Genomic DNA, 27,598 nt, shown 5'->3' on the forward strand with positions numbered 1-27,598 from the left:
TTCATTGTACACATCTGTTACATCCTGGATTAAATTGTTCCTAAGTATTCTATTCTTTTTTTATGCTCTGTTAGAGGGGATTATCTTTGTTTTCTCTTTGTATTAGTTCGTTATTAGGATATAGACATGCAACTATATGCGTATATAGTATGTAGAAATGTAATTGATTTTTGTATGCTGATTTTGTATCCTACAATAGTCTGATGTTTTATGTGACATTTATGTGACATGTGAGTTGTCATTAGGAAAAATTGAGAGAATGCTATTTAATCATCTTTATAGATAATGCTACATATATAGATATATAGATATTTTTATTTTTTATTGAGGTTGTATCAGTTCATAACACCATGTAACTATACCTATAACTCATAGGTTTCCTGTGTACAGTTTTTCTCCTCAACAGCAGTATATATCATACCACACCCGCCACCAAATACCCAGTCACCAACTAACGTCACACTTTAGTTTTATTGATGGTGTCCGTTGTGGTGCAGAAGCCTTTCAGTTTTATGTACTCTAATTTGCTTGTTTTTGCTTCTGTTATCCTTGCCTTTGGGGTCAAATCCAGAAAAATATCACTAAGATGAATATGAAAGAGCTTGTCACCTGTGTTTTCTAATAGCAGTTTTATGGTTTCATGTCTGAGGGAACCACTCATGAAGGAATATTTAAAAATCCAGAAATGGGCAGCTGGGACCTATAACAAATTGTCTGTTTTAAAGCATAGGTCCATAATTGTATGAGAGAGTATCTACATAATTGTACACACTGCTTTATACAAATTAACTGATCAGACCAAACCTTTTCAATATTTAAGACAGAACAAGTTACCCTGTAAAAGCAGCACCTTTGTGACATTTTAACTTTAGTGTTCCTCCCTTTCTTCCTTACCCTCTCCTTCAATAGAATCCACACCAACCTCCTCATAATCCTTCTCAAGGGCAGCCATGTCTTCATGGGTCTCAGAAAACTATCCTTCCTTCATACCCTCACCCACGTACCAGTAAACAAAGACAGACTTGGTATACATCAGTTCAAACTTGTGGTCCAGGTGAGCCCAGGCCTCAGCCATGGCTGTAGTGTTGCTCAGCATGCACACAGCTCACTATATTTTAGCAGGGTCTCTACCAGGTACCACAGTTGGGTGCTGGTAATTAATATCAGATTTGAAAACTATAGGGCACCAATCCACAAACTGGATGGAATGCCTCGTTTTTATGGTGATAATGGCAACATTGATATCTTTGGGAACCACATTGCCTTGGTACAATAGACAGCAAGCCATGTATTTTCCATGTTGAAAGTTACATTTCACCCATTCGTTGTTTGGCTCAAAGCATGCATTGGTTATCTCTTGCCACAGAAAGCTGTTCATGGCAGGCTTTCTTAGCAAAGCTGACAGGAGCATGTGTGGCTAGAGGAAGTGTTTGTGGGGATAGGGTACCAGGTTGGTCTGGAATTCTGTCAGATCAACATTCAGGGCTTCATCATATCTGAGGGTAGCGGTAATGGAGGATATAGTTTGACCTACTTAGTTTAGTATACGTTGGGCTATTGAGGTTTCTATGACAAATGTCATAGATAGCGTTATCATTTATCATGAAAGCAAATCAGTGTTCTGGGGTGGTGTGGGTGTGAGAATGGAGTTGAAGGGCTCAGGTATGGCTGTGAGAATCTGGGGGGCTGAGTAAAAGGAGATCTCCAGCTTGGACTTCTTACCATAATTGGGGACAGGGAGACATTCCATCAGCAGGGAGGTGAACCCAGACCAGTTCCCCTACCAAAACCGTGGAAAACCAAGAAGCCCTGAAGACCTGTGTATTGGTTAGCCAAATTACAAATTTGGTCCCAACCATGTCAGTGATCTCCTTGCCTGTTGTGTAGTGCCTTGAGGCAAATAACTATGCCTTGCCTGTGATGAACTGCTCAGGGTGGAAGAGCCTGCGGTGGGTGGCTCATTATTAGTGACTGTGGGTTCCAGGTCTACAAACACTGCCCTGGCCACATGCTCACTGAAGTCAGTTCCAACCTCACTGAAGAAGATATTGAAGGAGTCATCTCCTCTCCCAATTGTCTTGTCACTGGGCATCTGGCCATGGGGCTGGAGACCATGTTCCAGGAAGTAGAGCTTCCAGCAGACATCACCGATCTGGACACCAGCCTGGCTAACATGGATGGAGGTGCACTCACGCATGTTGCTACTTTGCAGCTGCTGAGCTGGTGGTGGAGAGGAAGCAGAGAGTTTGTTGCTTACTACAGCATGATTTTTAGGTGGCCAATGTAAGAGAAACTGCTGAGTCATTCATCGTCCTACAACAACTAATTTCCTTTTGCAGGTTACCGTCCTGTTTCTGTATATTTGTACCCATGTTATATGTAGATGCAATCAAAATGTTTGTACTATATGTAGTTAAGCATGAGTAGTAAAAACTGGCTTTTAAAAATGGAAGTTTTAGGGCCTCCCCGGTGGCGCAGCGGTTGAGCGCTGGGTTGCGAAGCTGCCCGTGGCCTCTGCAGCGCCAGTTCGATCCCCAGCTGCTCCCCGGCCACCGGAGGAGGGTCCCGCATGGCATTCAGACCTCTCCTGCCGCCCGCTGCTCCCCTCTGCAGTGTACTTTGGTCCCTCTGCCTGCTCTGCTCCCCGCTCTGGCTCTGGTGAATTCTCTCCCCCTCCCGCGCTTCTGACTGTACCCAGTGCTTGTATAAATAAATAAATAAAAATAAATCTTTAAAAAAAATAAATTAAAAAAAATAAAAATGGTAGTTTTAATGAATGCCAATATTCCATTGTGTTGATAAACAAACGTGTGTGGTCATACTGTTTTGTAATCATCAGGTTGACTTCACTGATTGCATCCATCTAGAACAATATGGTGGAAGCAGAGGAGAGAGGTGTTTTATACAGCTGATTCCCTTACTTGTCTCTACTCTTCAGCTCTGTGCCCAGTGAACACATTAATGGCAGTAAAAAATATTTTAAGTCCTTTATATTATAGAAAAAGTGTATGTATTTCTTGTTTGACTTTCAAAAACTCTTTAAAATTCAGGTAGAAGAACTATTAGAATTATAGCTAATGACTATCCTTCACAAACTCTTCCCAAAAATTGAGAAGAAAGGGACAACCAAACACGTTCTATGAAGTGAACATTACACTAATACCAAAACCGAACAAGGACAACACAAAAAAGTAAAACTACAGGCCAATCTCCCTAATGAACACTGATGCAAAAATCCTCAATATAATTTTAGCTATCAGAATCCAACAATGTATCCATAAGATAATTCACCACGACCAAGTAGGATTCATTCCTGGGACACAAGGATGGTTTAACATCCGAAAATCAAGCAACGTTATCCAACACATCAACAAAAAGAAATATAAAAACCATATGATAATATCAATAGATGCTGAGAAAGCTTTCGACAAAGTGCAACACCCATTCATGATAAAAGCCCTTGAAATTCATGGGATACAAGGAACATACCTCAACATCATAAAGGCCATCTATGACAAGCCCACAGCTAGTATCATTCTCAATGGTGAAAAGCTGAAAGCAATTCCATTAAGATCTGGAACAAGACAAGGATGTCCACTCTCACCACTGCTTTTCAATATAATACTGGAAGTCCTAGCCAGAGCAATAAGACAAGAGAAAGACATACAAAGAATCCAAATAGGAAAAGAAGAAGTCAAACTATCAATATTTGCAGATGATATGATAATATACATAGAGAACCCACCAAACTCCACAGAAAAACTAATACAACTCATCAATCAGTTCAGTAAAGTGGCAGGATACAAAATCAACACGCAAAAGTCAGTAGCCTTCCTATACACAAACAATAAATCTGAAGAAGAAGAAATCAAAAAAACCATCCCTTTTATTATCGAAACAAGAAAAATCAAATATTTGGGAATAAATCTAACAAAAGAGGTAAAGGACCTATACAAAGAAAACTATAAAACACTGTTAAATAGAAGAAGACACAAAGAAATGGAAAGACATCCCCTGCTCATGGATTGGAAGAATATACATTATTAAAATGGCCATCCTACCAAAAGCAATATACAGATTCAATGCTATTCCAATCAAAATTTCAATGTCATTCTTCAAAGAAATAGAACAATTATTGATGAAATTCATATGGAATCACCAAAAACCACAAATAGCCAAAGCTCTCCTGAAAAAAAAAGAAGGGAATGGAGGCATCACACTCCCAGACTTCAAACTCTACTACAAAGCCATAATTATCAAAACTGCATGGTATTGGAACAAGAACAGACATACAGACCAATGGAATCAAATAGAAAATCCAGAAATAAACCCACAGATTTATGGTCAACTAATCTTTGACAAAGGAGCAAAGACTATGCATTGGAGCAAAGAAAGTTTGTTCAATAAATGGTGCTGGGAAAACTGGTTCGCTACATGCAACAGATTGAAGCTTGACCACTACCTCACACCATGCACAAAAATCAACTCAAAATGGATTAAAGAACTAGACATAAGACCTGAAACCATAAAATACATAGAAGGAAATATAGGCGAAACACTACGTGATATGCACATCAAAGACATTTTTTCAGACACATAACCCAAAGCAGTAATAGTGAAGGCAAAGATAAGCAGCTGGGACTACATCAAATTAAAGAGCTTCTGCACAGCAAATGAGACAGTAACAGAAACAAAGAGAAACCCCACCAACTGGGAGAACATTTTTGCACCCAACACTAATGATAAAGGACTGATCACAAAAATCTGCAAAGAGCTGATGAGACTCAACAACAACAAAGAAAATAATCCAGTCAAAAAATGGGCAGAAGAGCTAAAAAGAAACTTCTCTGAAGAGGAAATGCAAATGGTCAACAGGCATATGAAAAAATGTTCAACATCACTTGTCATCAGGGAAATGCAAATCAAAACTACCATGAGATACCATCTCACACCAGTGAGAATGGCACATATTAAAAAAACTAGCAACAACAAATGTTGGCGAGGGTGTGGAGAAAAAGGAACTCTTCTGCACTGTTGGTGGGAGTGCAAACTGGTCCAACCACTATGGAGAGCTGTGTGGAGATTTCTGGACCTACTAAACATAGAGCTTCCATATAATCCAGCAATTCCACTCCTAGGTATTTACCCAAAGGACACAGAAACATCAATTCCCAAGAACACCTGCACCCCTATGTTTATAGCAGCACTATTTACAATAGCTAAGCTTTGGAAACAACCCAAATGCCCAAAAATAGATGACTGGATCAAGAAGATGTGGTACATATATACCATGGAATATTACTGAGCATTCAAAAAAGATAAACACACGCAATTTGCAGCAACATGGATGGTGCTGGAAGGGATCATGCTCAGCAAAATAAGCCAGAAACAAAAAGAAAAATATCAGATGGTCTCACTCATAGCAGAAATCTAGAAAACTTAAATATGGGACCAGGAAAATGAATAACTATAAGAAAGTGAAAATCAAAATCAACAAAAAACTATGAACCAGAGACACTTTTTGGGGGGTGGGGGGTGGGAGGGGAGGGATTGGGGTCAGAATGGGGGGTTGCAATTGTATGGGGAATATAAAAATAAAATTATTTTAAAAAAAAAGAATTAAAGCCAATGAATAAGAAGCCTTGGCTTAGACAGGTGAGATAACTTACCAAAGGCCACATAACAGCTAATAAATAGCAAATATGAATCTTAATACTGTCAAAATGAGATGCCCATAGTACATGCTCTTTTCCTTCCTCTCTTGTTTGTCCTTATCTGTCCCTCTCTCTCCCACCCCCTTCTCTGAATATCTGTTCCATGCCAATATTTAGCCGTCAAATTAGTAAGGCCCAGAAGAGAAATATACAACATGAATTGTGAAACAAGTCATTAAATGACAGATAACAATGAGAAATAGGGATAATTTTTGAAATTGAAATCCTCTTGGGACAGTGTGTACAATTACAAATGTTTTTCCACCTGAACGTATTTGGGAGGGTAGCAACTAAAAATATTGTAGCATTCACGATTGTAAGATTCATTTGTAAATAACTGAACATAATCCCATCTGGGGCAATTAAAACTTTTCTTAAACACCATGAGCTCTGGAGACCATAAGGAAAAATGGAATAAATAATCATCTGAATCAGGGCCCATGTCACTTATTACCTTGATTAGGGTCCTACCTTTGTGATCCAAACAGTAATTTCAAGAACAAGGAGGTCTTCTGAGTCTTTGTCTCCCAAGTTAGGATTCTATTGGCAAGTCTGTAATTTTGATGTTTCTGGGACTCTTACCTGGATAATTGTTTTCGTTTACTTTTAAATGAAAGAATGGAGATATACCCTTAAGTTTGAGATTAAGAGACCATGCACTATCAGTCCTCACTGCCTGAGAACTGTATAGTCTGATTTCTGACCAAGGGATGTGAATTCAAGGTAATACTACCTCATGTTCCCTGTAGGTGAAACAGCCATGCCTGGCATCTTGCTGAAGGGACTGGCACAAAAGGTCCGTGTGGAATCTGGGGACATGCAGACAATTGGTTGTTTCCCTTCCACCTCTTGGATCTGAGTGAAGGTGGTGGTTGGGTTGTTTATGGGCACAGTATCTATATAGTATACGTGTCATATAGCGAGTATATCATGTTTTCTTTACAAAAAAGATATTTTTATATAACCAGGCTTTTCTGCATTTGACTTACCATGTTTAAAAAAGAATACAAGATAATATAAACATGTTTCTGTTTAAAATGCATTTGTTTTTGGAATCTGTTATATTTTTTGCAACATACATGTATAATAGGCTGATCTGAGATTTAATTTTACTAGACATTATCTACAACATATATGATGCATGGGCTGGTAATGGATATTTTGACTATAGTTTAATTTTTGTTTTTTTATTTATTTATTTATTTATTTTTTATAGAGGCATGTTTTTATTTATTTATTTGTTTTTGTTCGTTCAATTTTTGTGTTTTGAGAAAATTGCTTCAATAGACCTCCATGCAAAAACTTACCAGTACAAAGAAGTGAAATAGTGATGATTTATCATACATGATTTTAAGGATAAGCAAAAATGTTGTTCCACATGTAGCTGCTATTCAAACACCATGTACCTCATCATTCATGACTGATTTCTTTGAGTTGATCTCTCAGCAAATCTCAAGTATACAACATAGTTTTATGAACTAAATTCACTGTGCCATACACTACATCAGCAGAAATCATTTATCTTAAAACTGAAAATAATATGTGAAATGATGATTTTGTTTTGGAAAATCATCTAACAAAGATACTGATATCAAATCATCTCATTGTATACCTTAAATATGTGCAATTTAAATTTTCAGTTATTACCTCAGTAATACTGGGAAAAGCTTATTATTTTTACTGGTGTAAGTTTTAAAACAAGCATGTAAATTTTTCTGAAAATATGGAAAATAATTACTCCTGAAGGATTATTTCTGATTTATTTTCTTTAAAAATTAATTAAGGGCCTCCCCGGTGGAGCAGTGGTTGAGCGCTGGGTTGCGAAGCTGCCCGCGGCCTCTGCGGCGCTGGTTCGATCCCCGGCTGCTCCCCGGCCATCGGAGGAGGGTCCCACATGGCGCGCAGACCTCTCCTGCCGCCCGCTGCTCCCCTCAGCAGTGTACTTCGGTCCTTCTGCCTGCTCTGCTTCCCGCTCTGGCTCTGTTGAATCCTCTCACCCTCCCGCGCTTCTGACTGTACCCAGTGCATGTATAAACAAAACAAACAAACAAATAAATAAATAAATAAAACATGCCTCTAAAAAAAAATTATTAAAGTAGCATTGGCTTATAACATTAAATAAGTTTTAGTTGTGCAGCATTATAATTTGACATCTGTATACACTACATTTTGATTACCACTAAAAGTCTTGTTTCCATTCTCCACCATAAAGTAGACCCCTTTTACATAATTTATCCACCCACTCCTCCCCTACCTTTTTGGTAACCACCACTATGTTCCTATGAGTTTGTTTTTTTTTTTTGTTTGTTCCTTTATTTAATTTCATTATCTTTCACATATAAGCAAAGTAATTCTAGGCTATATCTGTAACATTGTGTTGGAGATATATTCCTCATGTTGGGCAATAATGATTGCATTACTTTGGTGATGTAGCCACATCAAAAGTTTAGATTCCCTTTTGTAAAGAGAGTATGATATACTTGCTATATAATACATCTTAAAACTACATAATGATAAACCTCAGGGGATAGTAACTTAGAAGTTACTGTCTTTTTATTTCCAGATATAAAGGGATTTAATTTGAAGTAGAAGTCACATATATAAACCTGCTTCTTGTTAGCTGTAATTATTAAACAATGAATGATGAAAAGGTTTAATTAATCCATCATTATTCCTAAAGCGATGAACATAGGAGAGGCACTCAGGTAATCATCAGAAGGGGAAGGAGAGTTCAGTTTCAGTTATGATGCTCATATTATAGAGGTGATAAAATATGCTCTAAAATTAACTCATGATTGTCCATTTAAGCATGAGTTTCTACGTGTTTGCTGATCACTGAGCCTTGGTCTAGAGGGAGCAGGCCTTGGACATCCATCTGGACTCAGTGTGCGTTGTCCACTCACTTCGACTAAGCACCCTAGTGGCTAAACTGTGAATTAATTTGTGAAATCACCAGCCCCTAAAATAGAATTATAATACTGCAAATATATCTCTACAAACCTTGTAACCCACAAATTGTGCTCACAATTACTGCTTCATTCAGTTTGCAAAATAATCCTTCAAAGTATTAATTTTTTATAGATTAAAACATGAAGCTCAGAGCGAATCTATCCTGAGTCAGACACTACATTGTAACTCTTAGCTTTGTGTTGAAACTATACATACTATTCATAGTTTAGTACTATTTTTATCATGTCTATGCTAATTATTTCTTCATGAAAAAGGGGAATTGAGACTTGAAATTAAGTCAGATTTTGAAGAAAGTTATATTCTAGACCTGTGCTGTCCATTGCATAGCTAGTAGCTATATGTGGCTACTGAATCTTTGAAATGTGGTTTGTTTGGTTTGAGAAGTGCTGTAAGTATAGAATGCATTATGAATTTTAAATATTAGTACAAGGAAGAAAAAATAAAATACCTCATTAGAAATTTTATATCATATTTGAATGATAGTATTTTCAATATACATGGTTAAATAAAATTCATTATTAATATTGAATTCATAGCTTTGCTTTTACTTTTAAAAATGTTAAAAATGAGTTTCTAGACCATTTTCAATTACACATGTCATTATAATTCTAGTGGTCAATGCTGATCTAGCCTCTATATTTGTAAAATTCTTTAATTTGTCTTGATCTTAATAATACTATGTAGTACATTGAAATGTTAGAGAAAAACATCTTTTATATTGCCCAGCTACTTTTGAGTTGCTAAAATTACATGACTATTAGGTGAGACAAAGTATAGTAGATTATTTTGGAAAGTGTTCATAAAGCCTAATAAAATTTTAGCTCTTGCCCAGTGGAACTTAATGTTTAGTAGATAGCTAAAAAAAGAATATACAGCTAGCATTGTTCATTTTTGAGTGATTAACATGTAATTTGTAGAATATTCTTCTTCACACACACAGAAGCATAATACAATATGATGTAACACACCTCTGGATACTCACATCACACTGCTGTGGGATCTCTATATATACTTGGCAAATTACAGTTAATGTCCTTCATTTCAGAAGGTGTTTCTTGATAAAATGGGCTTAACATCATCAGGGATTGCTTCCTGGCACAGAGAAGAAGCATTGAGGTACAGAGGAGGAAGTGAGATAAAGAAAGATGATTTCAGTTGTAGAAGAGAATAACCTAAGATCATACCTCTCACACTTTAATGTGCAACACGTTAAATGTGGGAGTCTTGTGAACTTGTAGATTCTGATTCAATTGGTGTGGGATTAGGGCTTGAGATTGTGCATTTAACACATTTTCAAATGATGTTGGTGTTACTGGTCTGTGGCTACACAAGGACCTACGACATTGGCTTGTTTAGGAAGTAGGAAAAATAGGCAGAAGAAACTATTTGACTTGCTTATAAGAAAGACAGGTTCAGGGCAGGGAACAAAACAAGATATGTGGCAGGAAGGAAGGCATGTGACTTGGAGAGAAGTCGACTAGGAGTTCGGGAAATTATGGGGGAATAAGACATCTGATGAGACTAGATACAGTTTATGACACTGAAGGCAAATCTGAACATGCATGGAGAGAAATTAAAGGCAAACAACTAGGTAGATGGTCTTTTTGAAAATTCCTTTGCTGTGTCTCTCTGTGGTCTGTGTGACTAGACCACACCTGTGCATGCCAGTTGTTAAGGAACAAGGGAAAGGAAGACCCCAGGGCATTTCAGTCACAGACAGAAAGCAAGCTCTGTTTTGGACATGATTCCCGTATTTCCATCCTTCAGGATGGCAAAGAAGCAGCAGTCACAAAAATCACATGTTTTGTAAAGTTGGGAATGCTTCAAAAAGAGTTGTTCTTGTTATGTGCTTCTTTGTTTTAATCTGACTTGGGAAACAGGAGGAGGTACCAGCATCACTGGGGGCTCAGGCAGTTAAAGAAAGTAGACTTTGTCCTAGTGCGGCAGTAATATCAACAGTAATTAGAACTAGGAACAGTTTCTTTTTTTTAATGTTTTTATTTATTTTTCTGTAGAAGAACTGGGGTGTGGACCAGAGGTAGGGTGGGTGAAAGTATTCATCGGAGATGGAGTGAGAAGCATAATGTGGATTTACTGAAATAGGCTGCTGAGGGGAGCTGGTGGAGGGGGGAGACAGGAGAGGTCTGGAGGCCATATGTGGGTTAACTCCCACCTATCTCCCAGGGATGGAATTCAGGCTACAGCAGTGATAATGCTGAGACTTAACCCATAGGCCATCAGGGAGGACCCTAGGAACAGTTTTTGGAAAGCCTGGAGACTTGGTGGATCCTGGGATCGTCAGGTTGAGAATTTTTTAAACCATTTATCTGAGTGGGACTTTATGTAACAATCTATGGGTAAACATGAGAGAGTCTAGAGAGTCTGAGTATCCCAAGGCTAAATGAAAAATGATCTGATATTTTTAGAGATAATGCCTTGTTTGATCTGATAATAGGCAGCTCCCACATATACCATGCCTGACCCCACCTGGCACAATTGTGGATGAAAGTAGGAAGTGCTGATTTTCTGGTGGGACAAAGACCCTGCACATCAATGGAGGAACAGAGTTAGTACCAGTGGAGCAGAGAGCCCAGATTCATGTTTTTGCAGCTAGAAATACATGAATTATAGGGAATGGGAGCTGAGCTGGGTCTATGCCTGTCTAATTTGACTCTTCCCTCTCATTTTCACAGATTTCCACAGGAGAATGGGTATAAGAAATCATTCCACAGTGACTGAGTTTCTTATTTTAGGATTAACTGATCAACCAGAGTTTCGACTACCCCTTTTCTTCCTCTTCTTAGGAATTTATACAGTTACAGTTGTGGGAAATCTCGGCATGATCTTACTAATTGGGTTAAGTCCTCAACTTCACATTCCCATGTACTACTTTCTCAGTAGTTTGTCTTTTTTAGATTTCTGCTATTCTTCTGACATAACTCCCATAATGCTGACAGGGTTTTTAAGCAGAGAGAAAGCAATCTCCTATTCTGGATGCATGACTCAGTTTTTTTTCATCTGTATGTGTGCCGTTTGTGAGTGCTACATGTTGGCAGCAATGGCCTATGACCGCTATGTTGCCATCTGCAGCCCCCTGCTCTACAATGTCATCATGTCCCCGCGAGTGTGTTCTCTGCTGGTGGCTGCTGTCTTCTCAGTGGGTTTTACCCTTTCCATAATTTATGAAGTTTTTTTGGTCAGGATGGAATTCTGTGGATCAAATATCCTTAAACATTATTGCTGTGACATTATCCCTCTTATGAAACTCTCCTGTTCTAGCACATATATTGAAGAACTTTTGATTTTTGTCATTGGTGGATTTAACATGGTAACTACCAGCATGACAATCATCATTTCATATGTTTTCATCCTCTCCAGCATCCTCCGTATCCAATCTAAAGAGGGAAGGTCCAAAGCTTTCAGCACTTGTGGCTCCCATTTGACAGCTGTTCTTATATTTTATGGGTCTCTCATGTCCATGTATCTCAAACCCGCTTCCAGCAGTTCAGCCATCCAGGAGAAAGTGACGTCTATATTTTACACTGTTGTGATTCCCATGCTGAATCCTCTGGTTTATAGTCTGAGGAATAAGGAAGTGAAAAATGCACTGATGAAGCTCTTAAAAAGAAAAATATCTTCAAATTAAGTATGCTTTCTTTAAGATTTACTTATGCAACAAATGTTAGGTGTATTTGTGTTCATTCCCTAAGACTTTAAAAATAATTTAAATTGAGATGAAATCATATAAATGTTCTGAATTGATATCTGAGGGTATATATTTGTTTACAAAATATATTTGTACATAAGATTAATAAAAGGTTAAGGGCAATTCCTGAAAAATCTTGAAGAAGAGTCATTTGAAATAAGCCTAAGTGAAGAGAAGAACACAGTTATGCCAAAAACAAGAGGATAGAAATAGGTACAAATTAAAATATGGAACAACTTTTAGTAAAAAATATTAACAAGCAAAAGTGTGATGTACCCGATATTTAAATTTAATGTTTGATACCATGTTGGAATTCACCATCAGTTTTACCCTTAGTTTCCTGACTTAGGCCAAAAAAAAAAAAAGTACAAAATCATGATGTACTGCATAGTTAGATGAGGAAATCCACACCAAATTGTTTGGTGTGTTGACATTAGATTTCTTTTTATGGATAATTCATAGGAACTGTTGAGCAGTATGAGAGGAATCATGACATAATAAGTGTCAAAGAATTTTATACTTTTTTGAAGGGTTTCTTGAAAATCGTTGTAATCAGATATAATCAAAATTGAATTCACAGAAAAAAATGCAGGAGAGGGCTAAGATAGCATGGTCCTAGTATTTGCATCTGGTGATCTATCAATAGGACTTAGAACTTCTATGTGAGGAGATGATATGGAGACAATCTAAATGTCTTTTTTCTTTTCCTGTGTGACCAGTGTATGGGCAGTATTTTACAACTTTATTTATTTGTTGTGAGTTAGTATTTTCTCTTTAGGCTATAAACCAGGAGTCTTTAATTTCTTCATATAAAATATTTGAATTAAATATAATGGAACATTTATGGTTTCAAGAATAAACTCTACACATACCAAGACAATACACTGAATGAGGAATGCAATATGTCAATGAATTTATTTACTTCACATATGCTTGTCAAGGATACTATATGCCAGGCACTCTTCTAAGTGTTGGAATATTAAATGACTGTGATAGACAAGGCTTCTGCTTATTTTTGGTGATGAGGATAGTGGTAGATATTATAAAAGGAATTAAATGAACAAGCATGATAATGGTTAGTGGGTTAAGGTCAATTCCTGAAAAATCTTAAAGAAGAGACATTTGAATGAAGTCTGTGTGAAGAGAGGAGCACTGATATGCAAAAAATAAAAAGAAATAGGTCCAAATTAAAATATGAACATTTGACTATATAAAGAAGCAGAAAAGGTAGTATGATTGTTGAATCGTGAAAGAAGGAGGTTAGATTAACAGGTACATGGATGATCATGTCGAGTTTGACTTTAATTTTCAGTACAGAGAAACACTGGTATGTTTCAAAAGCCGAATGATGTAATCTGTTTTATATTTTTTAAATGTATTCTAGTTATTGCTAAGAAAATATATAGAGATGTGTGTGTATATTTGAGTGTTTTGATAGGGGAAAAAGGGACTGTTGGTTAGATTGGAAACAGCAATTGGAATCTATTGAAATTTCTTTCCTTTTTTTTTTTTTGTGGGGGGGTTCTCACAGGTGGCTCGGGATCGAACTGGTGCTGCAGAGGCTCTGGGCAGCCTTGCAACCCAGCGCTCAACCGCTGAGCCATCAGGGGAGGCCCATATTGAAATTTCTTACAAGAAAGAGAGAATTTTAGTTAGAATATAGCAATAGAAATGGGAAAAATTGATGGATTTAGGCTGCATTTCTGACATTGAAATCAGTAATATTTTGCTGTTGAATTAAAGTGTGATGCATGAGTATAATAAATTTTGTAAATTGAAATAAAAATTTAGAAATTTGGAATACTTAAAAAATAAAATGTGTCCAGGGAAATATAAAGAAAAAAGGAATAGACTTTTTTTTTTTTAACGATTTATTTATTTATTATTTATTTATACAAGCACTGGGTACAGTCAGAAGCGCGGGAGGGCGAGAGAATTCACCAGAGCCAGAGCTGGAAGCAGAGCAGGCAGAAGGACTGAAGTACACTGCTGAGGGGAGCAGCGGGCGGCAGGAAAGGTCTGTGCGCCATGTGGGACCCTCCTCCGGAGGCTGGGGAGCAGCGGGGGATCAAACCGGCTCTGCAGAGGCTGCGGGCAGCTTTGCAACCCAGCGCTGAACCGCTGCGCCACCAGGGAGGCCCAGGAATAGACTCTTAAAGACTAGTTGCAATGTTTGAACTTCATATGGCTGAGTTCTATTTAGCCAAAATAAAGATAATACAGTAGTTGAGTTAGTTATACAATTTAATTATTAGAAAAAAATATCATTCCTAGTATTCAAGCTAAGAAGAGAGTTCTTATAAGTTGTAAAAAAATCACTTCTAATTTCTTCATTTCCCCCCAAAGAAACCACAACAACAACAGAGTTTATGTAGAGGTTTCTAGATGTTGTTAGTAGATAGAGTTTTTGAAAGAAGGAGGACTTGTGTTTTTATATGTAGTATTTATACCTCTGTGGATGTATCTGTTTCATGTAATGCCTCGTTCATTTTACTGAAGAGATAAGTTGGCCTTGGAATCTTTTTCTATTTCAAAGAAGATATTCCTTTTCCTTGCTTAGAAGACCATTTCAGAAGATTAAGAGAGATGAGGCAAAATAGATTGAACCAGGATGTTATATAGGTGGGATTCATACTTTATTCTCTTATACATCCCCATGGAAGATAGCACTTTTACAAATTATTGTATTACTATAAATCCAGATTTGTCTTCAAAATTCTTTTAAACCCAGTGCTTCAGTTTGCCTCTATCACTGGAGCAGTAATGGTAAATAGGAAGGAATCTAATTATCTTGTATCTCTTACTGATTTTTATACATTTTACTTGTATCTGATGCAAAGAATAGTGCAGTTAACCAGGTTGAGAGACTATCTAGATATTTTGCAATAAAATCCCTGCTACTACTACTCAAGAAGATTTTACCTTACGTTTTCTCATTCCTTATCCCATTAAAATTTTTGGGACATTGAAGGATAGCTGCATATGCCTTTTTTGCAAATGTATTATAATGCAACTTTTAGTAAATGTAACATTTAATTGTTAACATTTGTATCTTCTGAATATACCCACTTTTTATTTATGATGAATGAAAACTGATATGTAAGATTCTGGAGGAAATAAAGAATAAATTCAAAAGACAAAAATGCCATTAGCTAAATTTCTAAAACATTAAAAATTTTTATGTGTCAATTAAGCACAGCGAACTTTATATTTTAGACATTATAAATATCAAAATCCTCTGAAGAGCTTTTGAGACAAAAGGATAGAAAACACTAAAGAATAATTTTTTTTTTTGCATTTCTATAGCAAATAATACTTCCTGTGGTTCCACAGAAAGTGTGTGTTTCTACCTGGAGGCCATTTAGCAGAGTATAGTACTCCCCAATGAGTGTTTTTTTTTTTCCTTCTAGACATTTATTTATTTATTTATACAAGCACTGGGTTACAGTCAGAAGCGTGGGAGGGTGAGAGAATTCTCCAGAGCCAGAGCGGGGAGCAGAACAGGCAGAAGGACCGAAGTACACTGCTGAGGGGAGCAGCGGGAGGCAGGAGAGGTCAGTGCACCATGTGGGACCCTCGGAGCAGCAGGGGATCTAACAGGCTCTGGGAAGGCTGCTGGCAGCTTCCCAACCCAGCGCTCAACCTCTGCGCCACTGGGGAGGCCCCTGTTTACTGTATCTTTGATAGCATAAAAACTTCATTTACCATTGTGCTTGATTTCATCTGTTTGGTTCATCATGGACCTAAGCATACAAAATCCTTTGCTAACCTCGCCAGTAGGAGGCCATGCCAAGTGATTGGTCTGGAAACAAAATTCAAAATGATTAAGGACTACAAAAGTGGACAATAGTGCGGGTGATTGCTCTCCAGTCAGGCATGTCACCATAGCTATAGTCTTGAGGTACCAGAACAAAGTGATGAAAGCTGCTAAAGAATTTACTGCATTGAAAACAATGAGATTAGGGGCCTCCCTGGTGGTGTAGGGGGTTGAGCTCAGTGCTGTGAGGCTGTCCACAGTCTCTGCAGCGCAGGTTAGATCCTGGCTGGCTGGGGAGATCTCACATGGCAGGGCAGACTTCTCCTGCCCTGCCTGCTGCTCCCCTCAGCAGTGTATTTCAGTCAGCCTGCCTGCTCTGTTCCCCATTCTATCTCTGGTGAATCCTCTCACCCTCCGGCATATCTGACCTGTACCCCAGTTCTTGTATAAATAAATCTTTAAAAAAAAAGAAAACAATGAGATTAACCAAACATTGAGAAGAGTTTATTTCAGAAATGGAGAAACGTGTAATAATCTGGGTCGAAGACCAGACACAGAAGCGTATCCCTCTCAAAACCATAATGATTACAACCAAAACAAAAATTTCTTTATAATGTTGATATAAATGATTGGGTGCAACTATGATGGAATTGAAATAAATTCCAACTGAAATAAATTTAAGAATTGTACATTACATAATGTGAACGTGAGTGATAGTCTATGTGTGCTGATGTAAATACGGCTGAAAAAAAAATTGGAAACTCCAGATAAGTTGTAGAGGATAATTACTTGCCAGAAAAAAATAAATCTTCAACAAGGATGTAATCTCCCTATTCTAGAAATAAATGCCAGAAAGGACTTACATCCAGAAGGAGGCTAAGTCATTGCCAGGTTTCAAGACTTTTTTAGGAGAGTCTGGCTTGGGGACAGTAATGCAGGCTACAAATTAAAATGCTTTGTGATCTGGTACAGTGAGAATCTCTTCAAGCATATCAATGAGCACACCTGCCAGTGCATTGCAGGAGCAATAAGAAGTCATGGGTGACCCAGTTCCTATTCCAAGATGCCCTTCTGAATGCTGTGCCAGCAAAACGGAGAAGTTCTTATTTAGAGAAGAATGTATCTCTCAAGATTTTGCTTATTGTTGATTATACTCTGGGACATTTTATTGGTGCTCTCTATCCTAGTATCAAAGTGGTTTTTCTCCTTCCAAATACCACCTCTTTAATTCAACCAACAGATCAGGGAGTTATAGCACCTTTTAAGACCTACTACCCAAGTAGGATCTTTGCTTAGGCTAATCCTGTGTTTAAGGAAGACATTGAGAAGATGGATGCAATTCCGGAAAAATTACAACCTTTATGACTGCATCAAAAATCTTGGTTTGGCTTGGGATGATGTCACTAAGGGGTGTAGGAGCAACATCTGGAAAAAGACATTCAGGTGGTTCATTCATGATTTTAAATGATTTGTCAAGAACTAGAAGGTTGCAGAAATCAACAAGATTGTGGTTAGGAAGCAAGCAAATTTAACCTGGGTGTGGATAAGGATGAAATTGAAAAGCTCCTAGGACTGTTCTGAGGAATTGGCTAATGAGGAGTTGTTGGAACACATAGATGAAGAAGAAACAAGAGAAAAGGAAACTATAGGGGAATGAAAAGACTCTCTCTCTTCACCTCCAATTTTTAGTGTAGGGTTAGTGGATCTTCTGGAAACCTCTCATCAAGCCCCTTAAAAAGTTTCAAAACATTCTCACCTCTGGCTGTGGGCACAACCCTCTCCTGCACTGCTGGTGGGAGTGCAAAATGGTCCAACCACTATGGAAAGCTGTGTGGAGATTTCTTGACCTACTACAGATAGAGCTTCTATATGATCCAGCAACTCCACTCCTAGGTATTTGCCCAAAGGACACAGAAGCATTAATTCCAAAGGGCACCTGTACCCCTATGTTTATTGCAGCACTATTTACAATAGCTAAGCTATGGAAACAACCCAAATGCCGCAAAATAGATGACTGGATCAAGAAGATGTGGTATATATACACATGGAATATTACTCAGCAATCAAAAAAGATAAACTCATGCAATTTGCAGCAATATGGGTGGAGTTGGAAGGGATCATGCTAAATGAAATAAGCCAGAAAGAAAAAGAAAAATACCAGTGGTCTCACTCATAGCAGGTATTTAGAAAACCTAAATAAGGGGCCAGGAAAAAGACTAATTGCAATAAAGTGAAAATCAAAATCAACAAGCAACTATAGACCAGAGACACACTACAGTGGGGGCAGGGGGAGGGGAAGAGCGATTAGGGTCAGAAAAAGGGGGTAGGAATTGTATGCGGATATAACCAAAATGAAAATGCATACATTATGCAAAAATGAAAAGTGATGTAAGAATTATATAAAATAATTCATAAAAAAAGTTTCAAAACATGGATCCTACTACTGAGAGGTTTCCATTAACAGGAATGTTTATGGTGAAAGATCTTCTTACAAGAAATAGTCATCATCATTATCATCATCATCACAACAGCAATGCAGTAAACTACCATGCATATATATCTGAAAAGAATGACATTTCCTCAAAAAGAGCCTCAGGCTAGTCCTTCAGGAGACATTCCAGAAGAGGGCATTGTTATCATAGGAAATGACAGCTCCATGCAAGCCTCCCCTAAAGAGCTTCTAGTGAGATGAAATGCAGAGGAAGAAGATAAGTCCTGATCATGTGTCACCTTAGGCTACTGTGTTTGTTCATGTCTTAGTTTTTAAAAAAAATTCAAATGTAAAAAAATTAAAAAAAAAAACTTAGAGACTAGGATATAGAGAAAAATTATTTTTGTGTATCTGTACATGTGTTTGTGTTTTAAGAGTCAAAAAGTTGAAAAAAATTATCATTGCCAAGATCAATGCCAAGGACATTTCCCCTATTTTCTTCTAGGAGATTTAATCTTACATTTAAGTCGATAATCCAGTTTGAGTTAATTTTTATGAGTGCTGTGTAAGGTTGTGATCAGTTTCAATTTTTCTTTTTTGCCTATGGATATTCAGTTTTCGCAGTATCACTTATTGAAGATACTATCCTTTCCCTGTTGTATGTTTTTAGTACACTTGTCAAATGTTAGTAGGTTTATATCTAGGCAATGAATTTTGTTTTATTGATCTATATATCTGTTTTTATGCCATTACCATACTATTATGATTACTATAGTTTTGTAAAATAGTTTGAAACAAGGAAATGTGATGTTTCCTGCTTTGTTCTTCTTTCTCATTATTGCTTTACTATTTGGGGGTCTTTTGTCCTTCCATTCGTATGGTAAAATTGTTATTTCTATTTTTGTGAAAACTGCCAATGAATTTTGATAGTGATTGAATTGAATCTCTAAGTCACTTTACTTAGTATGGACAGGTTAATTCTAACCTGGGACATCTTTTGTTTGTATCTGCTTCAATTCTTAAAATTCATGTCTTACTGTTTTCATTGCACACATCTGTTACATCCTTGATTAAATTGTTCCTAAGTTTTCTATTCTTTTTTTATGCTGTGTTAGAAGGGATTATCTTTTGTTTTCTCTTTGTCTTAGTTCATTGTTAGGATATAGACATGCAACTATATGAGTATACAATATGTACAAATGTAATTGATTTTTGTATACTGATTTTGTATCCTACAATAGTCTGATGTTTTATGTGACATTTATGTGACATTATGTGAGTTGTCATTAGGAAAAATTGAGAGAATGCTATATAATCATCTTTATAGATAATGCTACATATATAGATATATAGATATTTTTATTTTTTGTTGAGGTTGTATCAGTTCATAACACCATGTAACTATACCTATAACTCATAGGTTTCATGTGTACAATTTTTCTCCTCAACAGCAGTATATATCATACCACACCCGCCACCAAATACCCAGTCACCAACTAAAGTCACACTTTAGTTTTATTGATGGTTTCCGTTGTGGTGCAGAAGCCTTTCAGTTTTATGTACTCTAATTTGCTTGTTTTTGCTTCTGTTATCCTTGCCTTTGGGGTCAAATCCAGAAAAATATCACTAAGATGAATATGAAAGAACTTGTCACCTGTGTTTTCTAATAGCAGTTTTATGGTTTCATGTCTGAGGGAACAACTCATGAAGGAATATTTAAAAATCCAGAAATGGGCAGCTGGGACCTATAACAAATTGTCTGTTTTAAAGCATAGGTCCATAATTGTATGAGAGAGTATCTACATAATTGTACACACTGCTTTATACAAATTAACTGATCAGACCAAACCTTTTCAATATTTAAGACAGAGCAAGTTTCCCTGTAAAAGCAGCACCTTTGTGACATTTTAACTTTAGTGTTCCTCTCTTTCTTCCTTACCCTCTCCTTCAATAGAATCCACACCAACCTCCTCATAATCCTTCTCAAGGGCAGCCATGTCTTCATGGGTCACAGAAAACTATCCTTCCTTCATACCCTCACCCACGTACCAGTAAACAAAGACAGACTTGGCATACATCAGTTCAAACTTGTGGTGCAGGTGAGCCCAGGCCTCAGCCATGGCTGTAGTGTTGCTCAGCATGCACACAACTCACTATACCAGATCTCTACCAGGTACTACAGTTGGGTGCTGGTAATTAATACCAAATTTGAAAACTGTAGGGCACCAATCCACAAACTGGATGGAATGCCTTGTTTTTTTGGTGACAATGGCAATATTGACATCTTTGGGAACCACATTGCCTTGCTACAATAGACAGAAGCCATGTATTTTCCATGTTGGAGGTTACATTTCACCAATTTGTTGTTTGGATCAAAGCATGCATTGGTTATCTTTTGCCACAGAAAGCTGTTCATGGTAGGCTTTCTTAGCAAAGCTGACAGGAGCATGTGTGGCTAGAAGAAAGTGTGGCGATAGGGTACCAGGTTGGTCTGGAATTCTGTCAGATCAACATTCAGGGCTTCATCATATCTGAGGGTAGCGGTAATGGAGGATATAGTTTGACCTACTTAGTTTAGTATAAGTTGGGCTATTGAGGTTTCTATGACAAATGTCATAGATAGCGTTATCATTTATCATGAAAGCAAATCAGTGTTCTGGGGTGGTGTGGGTGTGAGGATGGAGTTGAAAGGCTCAGCTATGGCTGTGAGAATCTGGGGGTCTGAGTAAAAGGGGAGCTCCAGCTTGGACTTCTTGCCATAATTGGGGACAGGGAGACATTCCATCAGCAGGGAGGTGAACCCAGACCGGTTACCCTACCAAAACCGTGAAAAACCAAGAATACCTGAAGACCTGTGTATTGGTCAGCCAAATTACAAATTTGGTCCCAGACCATGTCATTGAGCTCCTTGACAATTGTGTAGTGCCTTGAGGCATAGTTATTTGCAGCATTTTCCTTGCCTGTGATGAACTGGTCAGGGTGGAAGAGCCGCAGTGGGTGGCTCATTATTAGTGACTGTGGGTTCCAGGTCTACAGACACTGCCCTGGCCACATGCTCACTGAAGTCAGTTCCAACGTCACTGAAAAAGATAGTGAAGGAGTCATCTCCTCTCCCAATTGTCTTGTCACTGGGCATCTGGCCATGGGGCTGGAGACCATGTTCCAGGAAGTAGAGCTTCCGGCAGACATCGCCGATCTGGACAGCAGCCTGGCTAACATGGATGGAGGTGCAGTCATGCATGTTGCTACTTTGCAGCTGCTGAGCTGGTGGTGGAGAGGAAGCAGAGAGTTTGTTGCTTACTACAGCATGATTTTTAGGTGGCCAATGTAAGAGAAACTGCTGAGTCATTCCATCGTCCTACAACAACTAATTTCCTTTTGCAGGTTACCGTCCCGTTTCTGTATATTTGTACCCATGTTATATGTAGAGACAATCAAAATGTTTACTATATGTAGTTAAGCCTGAGTAGTAAAAACAGACTTTTAAAAATGGTATTTTAATGAATGCCAACATTCCATTTTGTTGATAAACAAAAGTATGTGGTCATATTGTCCTGTAATCATCAGGTTGACTTCACTGATTGCATCCATCTAGAACAATAGGATGGAAGCAGAGGAGAGAGGTCTTTTATACAGCTGATTCCCTTACTATGTCTCTCCTCTTCAGCCCTGTGCCCAATGAACACATTAATGGCAGTAAAAAATATTTTAAGTCCTTTATATTTTATAGAAAAACTGTATATATTTCTTGTTTGACCTCCCAAAACTCTTTAAAATTCAGGTAGAACAACTATTGGAATTATAGCTAATGAATAAGAAGCCTTGGCTTAGACAGGTGAGATAACTTACCAAAGGCCACATAACAGCTAATAAATAGCAAATATGAATCTTAATACTGTCAAAATGAGATGCCCATAGTACCTGCTCTTTTCCTTCCTCTCTCGTTTGTCCTTATTCTGTCTCTCTCTCTCCCCCACCCCCTTCTCTGAATATCTGTTCCATGCCAATATTTAGCTGTCAAATTAGTAAGGCCCAGAACAGAAATATAAAACATGAATTGTGAAACAAGTCATTAAATGACAGATAACAATGAGAAATAGGGATAATTTTTGAAATTGAAATCCGCTTGGGATAGTGTGTACAACTACAAATGTTTTTCCACCTGAAAGTATTTGGGAGGGTAGCAACTAAAAATATTGTAGCATTCACGATTGTAAGATTCATTTGTAAATAACAACATAATCCCATCTGGGGCAATTAGAACTTTTCTTAAACACCATGAGCTCTGGAGACCATAAGGAAAAATGGAATAAATAATCATCTGAATCAGGGCCCATGTCACTTACTACCTTGATTAGGGTCCTACCTTTGTGATCCAAACAGTAATTTCAAGAACAAGGAGGTCTTCTGAGTCTTTGTCTCCCAAGTTAGGATTCTATAGGCAAGTCTGTAATTTTGATGTTTCTGGGACTCTTACCTGGATAATTGTTTTCATTTACTTTTAAATGAAAGAATGGAGATATACCTTTAAATTTGAGATTAGGAGACCATGCACTATCAGTCCTCACTACCTGAGAACTGTATAGTCTGATTTCTGACCTAGGGATGTGAATTCAAGGTAATACTACCTCATATTCCCTGTAGGTGAAACAGCCATGCCTGACATCTTGCTGAAGGGACAGGCACAAAAGGTCCGTGTGGAATCTGGGGACATGCAGACAATTGGTTGTTCCCCTTCCACCTCTTGGATCTGAGTGAAGGCGGTGGTTGGGTTGTTTATGGGCACAGTATCTGTATAGTATATGTGTCATATAGCGAGTATATCATGTTTTCTTTACAAAAAAGATATTTTTATATAACCAGGCTTTTCTGCATTTGACTTACCATGTTTAAAAAAGAATACAAGATAACATAAACATGTTTCTGCATTTAAAATGCATTTGTTTTTGGAATCTGTTATATTTTTTGCAACATACATGTATAATAGGCTGATCTGAGATTTAATTTTACTAGACATTATCTACAACATATATGATGTGTGGGCTGGTAATGGATATTTTGACTATAGTTGAATTTTTGTGTTTTGAGAAAATTTCTTCAACAGACCTCATGCCAAAATCTTACCAGTACAAAGAAGTGAAATAGTGATGATTTAGCATACATGATTTTAAGGAAAAGCAAAAATGTTGTTCCACATGTAGCTACTATTCAAGCACCGTGAACCTCATCATTCATGACTGATATCTTTGGGTTAAGAGTTGATCTCTCAGCAAATCTCAAGTATACAACATAGTTTTATGAACTAAATTCACTGTGCCATACACTACATCAGCAGAAATCATTTATCTTAAAACTGAAAAAAAAAATGTGAAATGATGATTTTGTTTTGGAAAATCATCTAACAAAGATACTGATATCAAATCATCTCATTGTATATCTTAAATATGTGCAATTTAAATTTTCAGTTATACCTCAGTAATGCTGGGAAAAGCATATTATTTTTACTGGTGTAAGTTTTAAAACAAGCATGTAAATTTTTCTGAAAATATGGAAAATAATTACTCCTGAAGGATTATTTCTGATTTATTTTCTTTACAAATTTATTAAAGTAGCATTGGCTTATAACATTAAATAAGTTTTAGTTGTGCAGCATTATAATTTGACATCTGTGTACACTACATTTTGATTACCACTAAGTCTAGTTTCCATTCTCCAACATCAAGTAGACCCCTTTTACATGATTTATCCACCCACTCTTTCCCTTCCTTTTTGGTAACCACCATTATGTTCCCATGAGTTTGTTTTTGTTTTGTTTGTTCCTTTATTTAATTTCATTATCTTTCACATATAAGCAAAGTAATTCTAGGCTATATCTGTAACAGTATGTTGGAGATATATTCCTCATGTTGGGCAATAATGATTGCATTACTTTGGTAATGTGGCCACATCAAATGTTTAGATTTCCTTTTGTAAAGAGAGTATGATATACTTGCTATATGATACATCTTTAAACTACGTAATGATAAACCTCAGGGGATTGTAACTTAGAAGTTACTGTCTTTTTATTTCCAGATATAAATGGATTTAATTTAAAGTAGAAGTCACATATATAAACCTGCTTCTTGTTAGCTCTAATTATTAAACAATGAAGGATGAAAAGGTTTCATTAATCCATCATTATTCTTAAAGCGATGAACATAGGAGAGGCACTCAGGTAATCATCAGAAGGTTTAAGGGAGTTCACTTTCAGTTATGATGCTCATATTATAGAGGTGATAAAATATGCTCTAAAATTAACTCATGATTGTCCATTTAAGCATGAGTTTCTGTGTGTTTGCTGATCACTGAGCTTTGGTCTACAGGGAGCAGGCCTTGGACATCCATCTGGACTCAGTGTGCGTTGTCCACTCACTTCGACTAAGCGCCCTAGTGGCTAAACTGTGAATTAATCTGTGAAATCACCAGCCCCTAAAATAGAATTATAATACTGTATATCTATCTCTACAGACCTTGTAACCCACAAATTGTGCTCACAATTACTGCTTCTCACAGTTTGCAAAATAATCCTTCAAAGTATTTATTTTTTATAGATTAAAACATGAAGCTCAGAGAGAATCTATCCTGAGTCAGACACTACATTGTAACTGTCAGCTTTGTGTTGAAACTATACAGAATATTCATAGTTTAGTACTCTTTTTACCATGTCTATGCTAATTATTTCTTCATTAAAAAGGGGAATTGAGAGTTGAAATTAAGTCAGATTTTGAAGAAAGTTATATTCTAGACCTGTGCTGTCCATTGCATAGCTAGTAGCCATATGTGGCTACTGAACCTCTGAAATGTGGTTTGTTTGGTTTGAGAGGTCCTGTAAGTATAGAATGCATTATGAATTTTAAATATTAGTACAAGGAAGAAAAAAATAAAATACCTCATTAGAAATTTTATATCATATTTGAATGATAGTATTTTCAATATACATGGTTATATAAAATTCATTATTAATATTGAATTCATAGCTTTGCTTTTACTTTTAAAAATGTTAAAAATGAGTTTCTAGACCATTTTCAATTACACGTCATTATAATTCTAGTGGTCAATGCTGATCTAGCCTCTATATTTGTGAAATTCTTTAATATGTCTTGGTTTTAATAATACTATGTAGTACATAGAAATGTTAGAGAAAAACATCTTTTATATTGCCCAGCTACTTTTGAGTTGCTAAAAATACATGATTATTAGGTGAGACAAAATATAGTAGATTATTTTGGAAAGTGTTCATAAAGCCTAACAAAATTTTCGCTCTTGCCCAGTGGAACTTAATGTTTAGTAGATAGCTAAAAAAAGAATATACAGCTCGCATTGTTCATTTTCGAGTCATTAACATGCAATTTGTAGAATATTGTTCTTCACATACACAGAAGCCTAATACAATATGATGTAACACACCTCTGGATACTCACATCACACTGCTGTGGGATCTCTATATATACTTGGCATTACAGTTCTGTCCTTCATTTAAGAAGGTGTTTCTTGATAAAATGGGCTTAACATCATCAGGGATTGCTTTCTGGCACAGAGAAGAAGTATTGACGTACAGAGGAGGAAGTGAGGATAAAGAAAGATGATTTCAGTTGTAGAAGAGAATAACCTAAAATTGTACCTCTCAGACTTTAATGTGCAACACGTTAAATGTGGGAGTCTTGTGAAGTTGTAGATTCTAATTCAATTGGTCTGGGATTAGGGCTTGAGATTGTGCATTTAACACATTTTCAAATGATGTTGGTGTTACTGGTCTGGTAGCTCCATAAGGACCTACGACATTGGCTTGTTTAGGAAGTAGGAAAAATAGGCAGAAGAAACTATTTGACTTGCTTATAAGAAAGACAGGTTCAGGGCAGGGAACAAAACAAGATATGTGGCAGGAAGGAAGGCATGTGACTTGGAGAGACGTCGACTGGGAGTTAGGGAAATTATGGGGGAATAAGACATCTGATGAGACTAGATACAGTTTATGACACTGAAGGCAAATTTGAACATGCATGGAGAGAAATTGAAGGCAAACAACTAGGTAGATGGTCTTCTTGAAAATTCCTTTGCTCTGTCTCTCTGTGGTCTGTGTGACTAGACCACACCTGTGCATGCCAGTTGTTAAGGAACAAGGGAAAGGACGATCCCAGGGCATTTTAGTCACAGACAGAAAGCAAGCTCTGTTTTGGACATGATTCCCATATTTCCATCCTTCAGGATGGCAAAAAAGCAGCAGCCACAAAAATTACATGTTTTGTAAAGTTGGGAATGCTTCAAAAAGAGTTGTTCTTGTTATGTGCTTCTTTGTTTTAATCTGACTTGGGAAACAGGAGGAGGTACCAGCATCACTGGGGGCTCAGGCAGTTAAAGAAAGTAGACTTTGTCCTAGTGGGGCAGTAATATCAACAGTAATTAGAAGTAGGAACAGGTTTTTTTTTTTAAATGTTTTTATTTATTTTTCTGTAGAAGAACTGGGGTGTGGGCCAGAGGTGGTGTAGGTGAAAGTATTCATCAGAGATGGAGTTAGAAGCATAACGTGGATTTACTGAAATAGGCTGCTGAGGGGAACTGGTGGAGGGGGGAGACAGGAGAGGTCTGCTGGGCCATAAGTGGGTTAACTCCCACATATCTCCCAGGGATGGAATTCAGGCTATAACAGTGATAATGCTGAGACTTAACCCATTGGCCACCAGGGAGGCCCCCTAGGAACAGTTTTTGGAAAGTCTGGAGACTTGGTGGATCCTGGGATCGTCTGGTTGAGAATTTTTTAAACCATTTATCTGAGTGAGACTTTATGTAACAATCTATGGGTACACATGAGAGAATCTAGGGAGTCTGAGTATCCCAAGGCTAAATGAAAAATGATCTGATATTTTTAGAGGTAATGCCTTGGTTGATCTAATAATAGGCAGCTCCCACATATACCATGCCTGACCCCACCTGGCACAATTGTGGATGAAAGTAGGAAGTGCTGATTTTCTGGTGGCACAAAG

At 37.3% G+C, this 27,598-nt stretch overlaps 2 protein-coding genes and 2 pseudogenes across 5 annotated transcripts in view; 2 read left to right on the forward strand and 2 right to left on the reverse strand.

Moving 5' to 3' along the window:
* Window positions 1-27,598, forward strand: part of LOC119240793 (olfactory receptor 4D5) — a 388,728-nt gene that overhangs the window by 126,983 nt on the left and 234,147 nt on the right. The gene's annotated exons all lie outside the window — the stretch shown is intronic.
* LOC119240789 (tubulin alpha-1B chain-like) lies at window positions 711-2,197 on the reverse strand (annotated as a pseudogene).
* Window positions 11,351-12,330, forward strand: LOC119242090 (olfactory receptor 8D4-like). The gene has a single exon (XM_037507870.1). The coding sequence runs from the start codon at window positions 11,392-11,394 to the stop codon at window positions 12,328-12,330; it is 939 nt and encodes a 312-aa protein (XP_037363767.1). The 5' UTR covers window positions 11,351-11,391.
* LOC119240790 (tubulin alpha-1B chain-like) lies at window positions 20,473-21,819 on the reverse strand (annotated as a pseudogene).

Source organism: Talpa occidentalis, unplaced genomic scaffold (assembly GCF_014898055.3).
Source record: "Talpa occidentalis isolate TD23 unplaced genomic scaffold, MPIMG_talOcc4v2.1 talOcc4.12, whole genome shotgun sequence".
Classification (NCBI taxonomy): domain Eukaryota; kingdom Metazoa; phylum Chordata; class Mammalia; order Eulipotyphla; family Talpidae; genus Talpa; species Talpa occidentalis.